The 13,580-nt window shown below is 38.1% G+C and overlaps 2 protein-coding genes across 9 annotated transcripts in view; one reads left to right on the forward strand and one right to left on the reverse strand.

The window, feature by feature from the left end:
- Nucleotides 1-4,066: 4,066 nt before the first annotated feature.
- Nucleotides 4,067-9,269, forward strand: LOC124299769 (out at first protein). Its single transcript, XM_046753124.1, has 4 exons — nucleotides 4,067-4,493; nucleotides 4,585-4,698; nucleotides 5,301-5,619; nucleotides 6,166-9,269. The coding sequence occupies exons 1-4, from the start codon at nucleotides 4,395-4,397 to the stop codon at nucleotides 6,474-6,476; spliced, it is 843 nt and encodes a 280-aa protein (XP_046609080.1). The 5' UTR covers nucleotides 4,067-4,394; the 3' UTR covers nucleotides 6,477-9,269.
- Nucleotides 9,270-9,557: 288 nt separating this feature from the next.
- The window catches only part of LOC124299738 (putative transcription factor SOX-15), a 29,863-nt gene continuing 25,840 nt past the window's right edge, over nucleotides 9,558-13,580 (reverse strand). For all 8 annotated transcript variants that reach the window (XM_046753060.1, XM_046753058.1, XM_046753057.1 and 5 more), the window contains 3 exons: nucleotides 13,105-13,319; nucleotides 12,151-12,445; nucleotides 9,558-12,065 (listed from right to left, as the gene is read on the reverse strand). In XM_046753060.1, the coding sequence (XP_046609016.1) occupies nucleotides 11,464-12,065; nucleotides 12,151-12,445; nucleotides 13,105-13,319 (1,112 nt within the window). In that variant the 3' untranslated portion in view covers nucleotides 9,558-11,463. The remainder of the gene's footprint in view (nucleotides 12,066-12,150; nucleotides 12,446-13,104; nucleotides 13,320-13,580) is intronic.

The raw sequence follows: 13,580 nt of genomic DNA on the forward strand, positions 1-13,580 counted from the left end.
GAGGGAACCAACATGGCCGTGGCTTGCGTCGGAAATCGATAAATACGCGCTCCGCTCTCCGCCGTCGACGAACCGCCCCTACAGCCCTACAAAACCACCTACGAACCCCGTGACCCGCACTTCTCCCGCACCACGTCTTCGTCGTTGTCGTCGTCGAGATTGACCCTTAAGCTCGGAATCTGCGAAACTATCCGCGGTGATAATCGCACCGACAAGTTGTTATGCAATAACCCCAGATTTCGATGAAATTTAAGATGCTTGCAGAGCAGTCGACATTCGACATTCAACTCCTATTTCAGTCGTATCAGAAACGATCTAGTTTTAAGGGTAAAAACCATTCCAAGTTGACCTTGACACCGTCAATCTGCGGGTCAATTGAGTACCAGGAATTAACGGATTTTTTATCGGCCCTGCAAGTTTGGAATTGGAATGTTTGCTCACTTTCGAATTATGAGGCAATTATCCGATCGGTAAGATGTGTCGAACGCAAGGGCTGGTTTTTAGCCTTGAAAGTGAACCATTGACGGTATGCGAAAAAAAAGCTTGATGAATATTTCTTGCTGCTTTATGAGGGTGTCAAGTTTGAAGGAAATCGCTGAGTCACACTAGGGTAGCTTTCCTTGCGAGTGCACCAACTCGACGTAAAGTGGCACGCACGTCCCCTTGAAGTACCTGCAGATCCCTTTGTTGGTCTCATTGTTAGACATGACGCTCTGGGCAGCCAAAAATTGTGCACTGTGTCCAAGAGACATTCGACCTTCCTTTTTCCAACTATGTGGTTCAATTTTTTACTCCCAATTTGTTGCCAACTTTCGCAGTTGTTTCTCTAAAGCAACTGCTGGCTGTGAAGATACGGTTCCACTATAATCCATGCTGATACTTCATACTTTCTTTGGGGTATACAATATATTTTGTTGAATAAATATATTAATAATTGTCTGGATTTTCACGGGCAGTTGTTGACCGATTGCAATACCAAGAAAATAGCGGCAATTCGCATTCAGCGCGCACCAGGTAGCATTAAACTCGTTTTGTAGGGACTCTAGGTAGCGCTTCCCTGCTTTATTGGCATTCCTATTGGTCAACAACTCGGCAGCAAAATGTTGCAACAACTTTTTGTTGCCCTTCAAAATTCAGGCTATGTCTGCGCCGTTTGTACACTGCATTTTCCGTTTACCGAATGTAATTTGAACACAAGAAACAATATCCCGAGCAGTTGTCTTGCAACTAATACGTGGCTCAATCCAGATTATTATTAGATAATACTGAATCTCTAGGTAGAGGATCTGGTTTTGAAGGACTTACGATTGCGTTGAGCGTGGGATGCTTCCTCCGTTCTTGCTTAGCTTATTCGTCAACGAAACGCTCCAGGTAATTTCCTCAAGGATGTTGCGTGCGGTCCCTTAAGGTGGAGACGAGCACACTAGCACAAAATTCCATGTAAGGATACAATGGCGACATTGTTCCATTTTGCCCATATTTTTATACAATATTGTTCACTCTGACATTCGCGATAATGTAATTAGGAGTAATTGGCAATTGGATGCGCCGACGGCACAAAGGGCGGTTCTTTTCCCGGAGAAAACGATCATTCTTGCGCTCTCTCTATCCAGCTCGCATTCATTATGGATAATGTAATCCCGACATTTTCGCGCTGGGTCCAGCACACTCAAATATGAAGTCTGAGTGCGCGGAAAAAAATGTAACGTAGATTTTACATCTGTCGGTGGCGAACATTAGGGCAGCACTTTTTTAGAGTCCTACCTAAGCATGTTGAACTCTTACTATCGGATTTGTGAATCTTGCCACAATTCCTGTAGATTTAACTCCAAAAAAGTGCTGTTCACATATTGACCACAGGAGATGTAAAATCTACAATATTTTTCTTTCCGTGTGGGCGTTACGTCAAAGTCAGCCGGCTTTACATCGATAATTTGATTTGTATCAGGCTCAGGGGTTGAAAAATATTTCATCTTTACCAGCGTGTGGGAGGTGAATTGGGTTCAGGATGTCTTGACTATCGGGTTTCAGAGTCAGGCGACAATTTATTATAATGCTCGTGAATTGGCGGAGGTAGAGATGAAATTGGAATCTCTCAGCTGACAAAATACATGCGAGAATGCAACGACGAAACTTTTGTCTAGTTCAACTCGTATTTAGTACCGCGGTCCAACGCTGTGATACAATTTGCATTTTCATTTGCATCGGACAAGTTAGGGCTTAGTCGTTTACGGCATGACTTTGTTATGAGAGTTGGGTATGTACACCTTATCGCGATAGATTCTGTTATAAAGTTCAGGCGCTCATTCTATATCGTCCCTCCGATCGAAACGCACACGTGACGTTTATTGTTAATCGTACTGAAACCCTCGCTGTTTTCAAATTTGTACAATGGGTACCATGCCACTCGCAAGTAGGAGTTACAGCGTGAAACTGGCAGTTATATTTCTATGAAACAATAATCAGGCGAACCCTTTCGTTGCTTATATTATGCATAGACGTACAATGTCTCTTCGTTGAATAACTCGGGCAATTATTGTCCATGCAAACAATTATTGACCCGTAGCGTGAATGCTCGGAAAAGTTTATCGGATTCGAGAGGGACGAGGAGGAACGAGAACATACGTAGAGGCTTTATAAATGTATCGATGTTCCTTTCTAAATGGTATGTATATACAAGGGGTCTTTCACCGAAGAAAAAATTGATACCATGATCACGTATTTCGTGATTACCTACATTTTACTGATTTATTACGAGAGATTACTTGACAAATAAATTATACTTTGATTACGGGATTTCTCATGATTTTTAAGATCTCGTATGATTTCCTCATGATTTATAAAATTTCAAATGATTTTTTCGGATTACAAAAAGATTCCTGCAAGCCTAAATAATTTCTCATTACTACCAACGATTACCTCGATGATTATTAATGCAGAATTTTATTTTAATATTAGTGATTTCAGTGTGATTTCGGAGATTACGAAATGATGTCGAATGACATTGACACCTCAATCGCTTCGGTGAAACCACCCTTGGGTATATTCGATATTGCCGATGAGATGAATGTCATTGTGAAGTATATTCATTGCAATTGTCGCATATAATCGTTGTACTGAATATTGGTAGCGAAACCTGCACATATGTAATGTAATGGATTGATGTTACATTTACACCATGAAGATTTTGCGCAACGTAACGCCGCCGAGTTTGCTTCCTTTGTCAGTATTTACATCGATAATGCGCGATCCACTACATGATAAACGTTATTTGTTGTTATCGCTTGCGGTGGAAATAGTCGTCTGCATGCGAGCTTCGAAACGAAATGCCCCGTAGGCAAGACTAAATCTCTCAACGATCGGAACCAGAACCATCAATTATTTCACGTAGAGGTGTATTCGTAATTTACATGTAACAGACCCTGTAAACGTAAGGTGAAAATAACAAATTATCCTTATAAGCCTATTTTTTAAAATTTATACCGTTTCAGCCACCAGCAATAAGCAAAGTTGCTTATAGATTTGTTAACACGAAAGACTTTAAGTTGTAAATAGTTGTTTTCTACAATATTGGGCAATGTTTCGTCACTAGTACTTTGATTTATAAAGTCTATTTCATGTTGAACTTGGAATTACAGAAACACATGACTTTGACCGTTTTTTATAAGCAATAAATTAACCGACACGTTTGAAGGAATTTCGTTTTTTGTATTAGGGTAAGTTTGAAATACGATTAATCGTCTATTCTGGTAGGCTGATTCGTCAAAAGATGAATACGAGTATTTCGAGGGGAACGTTTGCGATTAAAAATTAATTTGAATCACCGGTGTTTAAATAAAAAATATACAAGTATATCGAAATATGTGTGAAAACTAAATACCTTAGACTGTGATTGCATCTTTCACAAATCGAAAGACTGTGCAACAAAATGTTTTACCTTCTATTTCACAAGCACAGTCCGAACAGTTCATCACGAGCAGAGAAACAGTTTTGAATCTGCGCGCTAAATCTAGTGTTCCCCATCTCCGTTCAGGTAGCGCAACGGTCAGTACAATCGTCGTGGGGATTTTGAAGTTCGAAGTACGAAGTTCGAAGTTCGAGCTGCTTTTGGCTGGTATCACTGCTCGTGATTGTGATGATTGTGATTCTACGAGAATGGGTGGGTTGCCCGTGCCAGTGAGGTCTTGGAGTTTGGCGTCTAAGTAAAAAAATAAACCAAAAAACAAAAGGTAGAGTGCATGAAATGTTGAAGACAGAGATTCGTCAATTGTCTAGCATCATCTCACGTTATTAACGAGTTCCCGGCCGATGCAACAATCGTTACGAAAATATCACCGCGTCCCTTGGGATGCGGCGTTCCTCGCATTCATTTCGAACTCGAATTACTCGACAAAATGAAGACGTTTGGTGAAATAGCACTGGTGTATATTGCGGTGCTGCAATGCCTCTGCGGCGTTTGCATGCCCCATTTATTGATAAACGTGAGGAACCAGGTAATTGCACGCATTTCATTAATCGCAAACCAGATATTGACTTGTTATTTTCTTCCACCCCGAAGGGCTAACCTAAAATGTGATTTTACAGGGTGGAGATATCCTTCTAGAGACGATCTCCTCCAACGTTACTGACGATACTATAAGCCTTGAGTTCCAGCGATCCGATGGCACGCTGGTCACACAGCTCGTAGATTTCAGAAATGTGAGTTTAGATGTTCTCGAATTGTTTTTGGCTTCCTGCAGTTCTATGTAATCGATAATAGTTTTCAAGGGCAGAACAGTTCCTGTTGAATTTGACGAATAAAGTTATTCTTCTGTAACTAGAATTGAATGTAAATAGAAATTGATTGTGACTCATGAACTTCAGAATGAAAATGACGAATCAAAAATTATGAAATGAAGTGAATTCTTTTATCCACGTTGCAATTCGTTGATTGGTTGATTCAAGTCAGTTGTCATTCGAAACCTATTGTCGCTTAGAAATTGTTGAAGAAGAATATTATCGATAAATTGTACAATTATAGAATCTATTCTTGAAGTTGTTCCTCCATATCTGAGTCAACTTGCACAGGGAAACATCTCTATTTCAGCTGATCCCTAACGATGTAAGATTTCGATTAAAGCTGGCGCAATTGATTACTAGATAAGAGAAATTAGAGATAATGTTGTATCAGAAGAAATTAGCCAAGGTCAACTTAATTAGGTTCAGAATCTTACGACAGATCGGTCTCGTCCGATTCACACAATTGATATCATTATTGCACTTATTTTCATCTGAAATGAGTGTTTGATTTTGAATTGCAGGAGGTGCAGGTGATAAAAGCTTTGGTACTAGGGGAGGAGGAGCGCGGGCAAAATCAGTATCAAGTGATGTGTTTTGTCAATCACTTCTACAAAATGGATTTTATATCATCCGACGCAATGTCTAAGCTGAGGCAAAAAAATCCTGGCACAATTCGTATCGCCGAAGAGGATAGGGGTCATAGTAACTATACTATGGATTTGTTTCTCGACGTATCCAAATCCGGCGTCATCTCTAAGCATGTTGCTACCTTATGTGCAGAAGCTGCTGACACGACCTACACGAGAAACGATGATCTAAAACAATGGGTGCAAAGACCTGGTGAGTAATCATTTCAGTACATGCTTTGAAAACGTCATCATCTTCGATGAATCAACAAGTTTTTCTGAATGACATTTTGAACCTAGAATGTCATGAAATTTCCGAGTTAAATCATTTCTGAAAGTTGAGAAAAATACACGGATATTCGCACGTCCTTCAGAGTGTGGCATGAACTTTACTTCCTAGAAGGCAGAAAGGTTGAAGAAATTGTTAAAAATTCTTTCGATCGCAATTGAAATGCTCTTCCACATCTGGTTACTTGCAATTCGATAGACACTATATTTTGTCTGATGTTGTTAGATCATCCGTCCTCTTAATCGTTATTGCGATGAATCTGGAACATGGAAAAGTTTAACTCTTCTCTTAGACATGATCAAATATGTTAAACTGAATTTACATAAATTTCGTACAATGCCTGGATTAGTGCGCGAAGTATGCAATTCTATTGAAATATGCCGCGTTATTAGATTCCCAAGTAATATCCCCGATCCATTTCCTCTGATCATTCTGAGAAAAAGACTTACAGTAATTTTGATCAATTGTCAGGTTCTTCGGAAGCAGCCCTTATGGCAACAGCGCGTAACTTCACGACTACCCCAGTCACACAACAGGCGGGGAATGAGTCAAAACCTGTGTCACTGCCCAAATGTGCAGATACGTCAAATTTATGGGCACCCTGTACTTGTTCGTTAGAACTGTGTATAGGCTGGTATCCATGCGGACTAAAATTCTGCAAGGGTAAAGGTGACGGTAAAAAACCAGCGAGCTCTTACCGCTGCGGAATTAAAACATGCAAGAAGTGTTTTATATTTTCATACTACTCACAATTGAAGCAGAATTGTTTGTGGGACGAATGACATCTGCGAACGTAATAGCTTTAATTTCTACACACCTATTTAGGTCGTAACACTTGAGGCGACATTCACACCAAATAAAGTCTGATGAAAACTGCCTTTGTAGGGATAGGTAGGCCTCTTATCTTCAACGCTAAAAATAATAACTAAATACAACAGTAACATTGAAATTCATCCGACGTTTTGTATCCACTTGGTAAAAGTTTTCATTTCTGTTCATTCGGTCAGGTTGTTTTGTTGAAGGCATTTATTTCAGTTGAGGGAGAGGCCTTTAGTATAATTGGGCGGTAATTATTCTTGCTATTTGAAACTCTTTCTAAATATTTTGGTGTGAATTCAGCGTAAGAGGATCCAAAAAAGTGTGCTGAATATTCGCCAAAGATTAGTACTATTCTGACGTTTGCACGCGGCCATTTGTTGTGTATCAAAAAATAATCCAACGATGAATCTTTCGCTCCCAAGGATACATTGAGGACATCATGTCACGTGACTTAGTACATCAATTGATTCGTGCCGTCTTATAAATAGTGCTCTCTCTGTTCTATTGAGAATCTTGAATGGCGTTCGGTAATGCTTCGGTTACTGGTTTGGTTCAGTATCCATTGCCTAACGTTGTACCAGGGTTCGAAGCTACGATCGATGTCAAATGTTTTGGTCGAGATCAAAGTATTGTGCAATAAGGATGCTTCATCTCTCTGTTAACTATTTAAAAAGTGGTCTATGGCAATATTTTGCTGGGTGCTGTTAGACTCTTGCTCGAGGTTAGACCTAAAATTGTACATAAATCTACTAATTAAATTGTTAGCTCGCATAAAATGTTGAGTATGTGATTGAAAATCAAGTTTGATAATTTATTGCAACGATTTTTTTCGTTTAGTTTCATTGAATGGATTGAGTGGTAACCCACTTAACGTATTTTGACATTTTTAAGTTATTAGATTGACACAATAAGCATACACAGAAAGGACCAATGTGACTTTTCACAAACACATTCCAAATATATCTTAAAATTGCTGTATGCTTTGTGCTAAAAAGCAGTTTCACGGATTTTATTATTTTGGTCAGACTTGGGGTGAAATTTATATCATCTCAATGCAGCATTTCACGTAAATATTATTTTTTTTGCTGTTTAACAGGATCCATACTTTTTTGTTTTGAATGTGGTAAGAATGCAGGATAGATAGAACTTGCAAGTAGATTTACAACATTCGGTGCACCCTCTAGCTTTATTTTTTCATTGAAAATAATTATACCTTTCACAATTTGATTATTTTCATACTCATCACGAAATAACCATTGTCCAAGCGTCAAAATACTCGCCTTCGATTTGAACACTTGATTTAAGTGATTGCTCTCTGAGAATGTTGATTTACTTGAAATTCGATAGAAATACTCAGCTTGCATTGAAATGTTTTTTATACCCTCTAATTGACATTCCGAATTATTAATTAAATATTAGTGATCACAATAATAGTATTCCTCGCTGCATTATTCATGCCATTCCAATTTTCATTCATCCATATCTATACACGTAATCGTACTTTTAACGATATTTAATAATCATACTTGTTATTTAATTCGCAGTGGGAGAGCTATCAATCCATTTAAATGACATCTATACTTAAAATCACTTTATACACCAAAAAACTGCCATAGATATTTATGATTGTATACTGCAATTGAAATAATCGATACTGTATATTATAATAATTAATTTTAATGAAGCCTTGAATTGAGACAGTGGGCGAGGTAGCTATTCTAGAAATATAATTACATTAACTTCACGTGCTTTTGCCAAGTGTAGCACAGCTCACTAGGATTGAATAAGGCAATAGGTGCAATTGAAATTATTGATGCTTTAGACTATACAAGTCGTTTTTCTTCGCTTGCAGTGCTTATTGAATATTTTTTTATCGCGACACCGGTTTTACGCACTACAAATGTATCGTTCTCTAAATCCTCTCCGACTTTTCGTTCACGCGTATTGTGAAGAAATTACAATGCCTTGGTTGAAATCGATGAAATGTTCTCTTTTGTGATAGAGATGTGGTTGCGATTCGTAAATCCGTACGAAGAAACTACTCCTATACACATAAATCGTGGTTCACGAATTGCGATTTGAGTATCATGAATAGTCACAGTCAATAGAGAAGTTAATTTTAAGAATATTAAACGAAAGGGTCGGTATAACGCTGGCTGCCACTTTGTTCACCGATGAACACGTCTCGGCAGTGTTAAACTTGAAACGTGAGAGAAAAATGGTGACATTATTATTATATGTATATAAAAATCAATAGAGTAACGCAGATAGGGACTATAATGGATAATGAAGAAAAATAATCATAACAATAATAATAGAAATAGTAGTATTACGTAATGCTGAGCTAAATTTTACACAACGCTGTAACGGTATAACTACAGTAATTCTACTAACTGTAAACTATAAGTATACAATTGGAACTTTCGGTGATAAATCATAGTTCTGTGTATATACTCGTATGCGCGATACGGAGAAGATATTCACTGGAAAAGTTAATATTTATGTAGGTATATGTATAATATACTATATGCCGTACTTCAACATAGGTGTATGAACACATTGTTAATTTTTAATATTTTCCTTCTTTTCATCACTGCAAAGTAAAATTTATCGGTATACAAAGTCAAGTTACGAAAAGTTATATTTATTGTATAACATCACATCACCATGTTTTATGCTTTGCATATAATGTTGTAATTATATACATATTTTTATATACATATATTATATTATATTTAATAAAAAGAAAAACCAGATTTTTTCTCTGCAGCCTTGTGAACTGCCTGAACTAGATTCCCTCCGTATATGCGTCGTAATGATATAGAAACATCGAAAAACTTGATTGATACAATTACGGAAACGCAAAAATTTCTCAATGCAATTGTAAATTATTCGAAATTTTATTCGAATTAGGTATATACTATTTCTGTTGACAATTCGTTTCAAAATAAAATATGTCTTGGTATTTTTATTTTGATTGCACGTTGCGTTTCACTGCGTTCAAATAAAAGCTGATGTTTTTGGTGGCAGTAGTCTATTTTTTTTTTTTTTTTTTAGTTTTACTTGTCCCAAGCTCAGCATGTCTCATTTAATCCATCGGAGAAAGAAAAATTTTACACGCGCGTATATGCTCGGTGAAAATATTGTTTATTTTTTTAAAAATACAGTATATATTGTAAAATCTACGCATGCCTCGTTTTCGTACATAATTATCAATCTAGTACAGCGTCTAATTTTTGTCTAACAATCTTTTCTCTATATGTATATCTAGGTATATTTTTTACTTTACTTATAATGAAAATAAGATTTTAGCGAAACCACAGTTCAAACTAGGCAACTCATGATACTGACGGCTGACAAATAATTCTCAAAACTTACAGTTAGTCACGTTCGCCGTTCATGAATGCGTAAATGGAAGTGAACCAACATGGCCGAATTGTGGAGTGATATTGCAAATGAGTACTCGGAAGCTTAATTCCGCGTTCGCTAATAAGAAAAACCCAAGGATCACAGCAGTTGTATAAGAGTTGATGAATCGTAGCTGTCAGGAATGAAATCAAGTATTCATTCAAGCATTTCAAGTCGTGATTATCACGGACGAATTTGTTTCCTTTTAATAAATTATACGAACAACAGAGAATCAAATTATACCGAATTTTAAGAAGTAGCGTGAACCTTCTCCGCATGAGACACTGAATCCGTGGCAAGCCACAGTTTGGCCAGTTTAGAAAATATAATATTTTACGAATAAATTTTTGATTCATTCCTAAGAATGTTTCCTAGCACTATTTTCCGTCCTTCAAAGTCTGGCAAGCTTACACTTGATTCGCTGTACTGATTCGTCATCTCGAATATATCAGTCTATTATATAATATAATAAGTTATACCAATTTTTCACCGTCATTTACCGAATTTCATCGAGCGAAAAACAGTGCGCGAGAGACAGTCTTAGCGGAAAAAATGTCTACCTGTATCACAATTATGTATATGAAAGATTTAATTCAATTTTTCATCCATTCGTTTTTTTTCTAATAGTTTGACTTTCCCGATCATTGCTTACAGTCTATCTAATTATCTTCACTTTGCATTTTAATTTCACACTAATAACAATAATAATAGTAATAATAATAATAATATTAATAATAATAATATTACGAGGGATATATGTATAGGTGTTTTACTTTATAAGAATAATTCAAGCTAATGATTTGATCATAACTTCGTCTAATCAGTGCTAATACTACTTACCAGAATGAAACAATCGATATATAGATGAATATAAATCAGGGCCGTTGCCGTGGCTTCACTCTCCAATAACCTTTCAACTTTTGTACAATTTTCTACCAAGTTTTGTGGCTCAAGGATCGCCCTCGACTCATTGCAGTATCCTCGAGAACTCTCGCTTCGAGGTTGAGGTCACGCTGTCGTTTCTAATCTGTAAATGGGTTACGCGTACTTTCCACCAATCGTGGCGCCATGTTACATGCTCGATCTAACAAACGTGAAGAGAAAATTGTCAGGGTATCTATTGCACGAATTTCGTGAATAAGATAAACCAGTGATTGGAGCACAAACTTGATGGAAAATTCAGTAAAATTACGACAATGACAAACCTGCTATGCCGACAGAGTAAAAACATGGTCATATCCAATTTTCGACGAAGCTGAATCAGGGGAAGAAGAAGAAGAAGAATTCAAAAACTCAGTCATTTTACTTTTCAGAACTATACCTGTACTCTTTCCATTTCTTATCACCCGGTGCTTTTTTGAATCCTATATCCATTCGATTTTTTTCTTTCGTGATCAGACCAATCCACGTGTCTTCGGAAGTCTGAGGTCAGCGTAAGCTTTGATGACAAGTATGTTATAAAATATACCAAGCATGATCTATTTCACACAATGCATCAAGTTCGTTCTGAATCCGTGACCATACTAAGAAAATTTATAGAACCTAACTACTGTAGCATGTTTTGCGAACGTCAGCCAGAATAACGCTAAAATCATCATCTGACTTTGACACATGCTCGACACTTTGATTTTGTTGAGAAATTTGCTGTTGTTGCTGTTGTTGTTGCTGCTGCTGTTGTTGTTGTTGTTGTTGCTGTTGCTGTTGCTGCTGCTGCTGCTGCTGTTGTTGCTGGTGCTGATGGTGTTGGTGTTGTTGTTCGTTGTATTTAGCAGCTTCCATGCTCTGGTGGTACTGCTCCATTGAATGTCCGATACTGACGCTAGAGCATTGATTATCCTTATTTGGATCGTCAACAACGCATTGGGCATTCGAGAGATCTAGTTGACTTTGCTGGGGTGCATAGTATCGCAAGTCGCTAGCATAATTGTGATTATTGTCCATAAGATTTTGGGAAGATAAACTGGAATGAGCTACTGACGTCGGGTGCGGATACTTGAAATATTTTTCAAGTTGCAGGGCTTGGTCTTCTTCATCCTCCCCCATGCCCGGATCCAAGTGCCCCATGATCACTGGCTGCTGACCAGAACCGCCTTCCGACGAGTAATCTTGATGATGAGACATTTGAGAGTATCTGTGGGAGACGTCTGCAGATTTCAAAGAGAGTTAGAGTTACCGCATTGACAGGGAACAGCGAAATTTCACGACTAACAACGTGATGCGATTTCTTACTTGAGCAAATATCTGAAGATCCGCGTATTCCAATCGATTGTTGCCTATTGTTGCATGGGTTGTAATTATTTTCAACGTTAGGTTGCATCGGATAATTATTCGATTTTGTTGACTGGTTATTACTGTAGTGCATTGATTGGTCATGCGGTGAAGCGACTGGTGGGTAAAATGTTCCCGTAACAGATCCGACATTCTCAAAACCTGATCGCAGTTTGTTACATGATACCATCATTCCGTTGGCTATTCCAATCGCTGCTATACTCGAAGTTTGCCTTTCGAAGTTCAGGTAGCTCACCTGCTTGAAAAAAGTTCCATATTCACATTCTGGGTAATATATTATAAACCGGCACAGTGTTATCATGATTTTTACTGTGACTTGTGTGCCATGGTGGTAGATTAAAAACAAAAAAAAAATTAAATGAATAAAATAATACAGCGTATGTCAGTTTTCGGTTTTTTCGGGAATAGCTCATTTTTCACTAATCAACCTGGGTGCGCCTTCAGCAGGTCAAACTGCGTCGGAAATGCAAATAGTTAAATATGCGATGCATAGTCATTTGAATGCTAGACTCATTTACGGATCATTGAGCATTCGCGGAACGGTTGTGGCTGACTAATCAGTGCGCACACTGTTGCCTACTGGATGAACTATTTTCCAAGTAACTTCAGCATCAACTGGATCTCGGCTACTTAAAACCGCGCTTCGACCGATCATTGCAACGATCTGGATGCAGAGTTGAATCGAAACTAGCTTTAACATGTCAATACTTGACCGCGGTAGTGCGAAGAGTGCAGCTAAGTCAGACCTAAATATAAAAATCGGCTCTTTGTTCATCCGAAAACTATCCTCCTTATGATAATATACCAGTATGAACGAACCAGACTTTACGCTTTGGAATTGACAGTTACGAACGTATGATTATCTGTATGTTAACGTAAGGATGTGATACGTACGGATTTCTTGTATGTCAGAGTATCCGTGTAGATGCCGGTGTTCTGGCAGGACGATATGTTGGCAACGCTGTGAGCGGGATGTAATTGACTGTCCCCACTCATGAAAGCATATCGCTGCTTTGCCTGTTCATGATCGTTGTGCTGCTTGGATGTGCCCTCCATTAAGTCTCTCTCTGGGTCTGGATTTTGTGTCGAAGAAAGGTGTGTCCCATCGCCTACGAGCAAAATACACTTCACCGACTGCTTTCGTCATGTTACAAGTAAAAATTAGCTATGGAAACGCGTGTACACGTATAATTATAACAACAGTCGCTGAGCATGGCGCAAGTGGATCTTCAATGAAAATCCTCAAACAGAAATGCACGATATACTCGGAAAAGAGTTGTCACTTTTAAAATACGTTTGCACACCGCCGCCTTGGTGCGCGTCCGTGTTTTTACGAATGAGCCCGCAGGTTAATCAGTGTTGGCAAAAAC

Source organism: Neodiprion virginianus, chromosome 3, assembly GCF_021901495.1.
Source record: "Neodiprion virginianus isolate iyNeoVirg1 chromosome 3, iyNeoVirg1.1, whole genome shotgun sequence".
In the NCBI taxonomy this organism is placed as follows: Eukaryota; Metazoa; Arthropoda; class Insecta; order Hymenoptera; family Diprionidae; genus Neodiprion; species Neodiprion virginianus.

Coding starts and splice junctions, on each gene's coding strand:
- LOC124299769 (XM_046753124.1), top strand. CDS start 4,395: ATGAAGACGTTTGGTGAAATAGCACTGGTGTATATTGCGGTGCTGCAA. Junction 4,699..5,300: donor AGCTCGTAGATTTCAGAAAT/GTGAGTTTAGAT, acceptor TTTGAATTGCAG/GAGGTGCAGGTGATAAAAGC. Junction 5,620..6,165: donor ACAATGGGTGCAAAGACCTG/GTGAGTAATCAT, acceptor ATCAATTGTCAG/GTTCTTCGGAAGCAGCCCTT.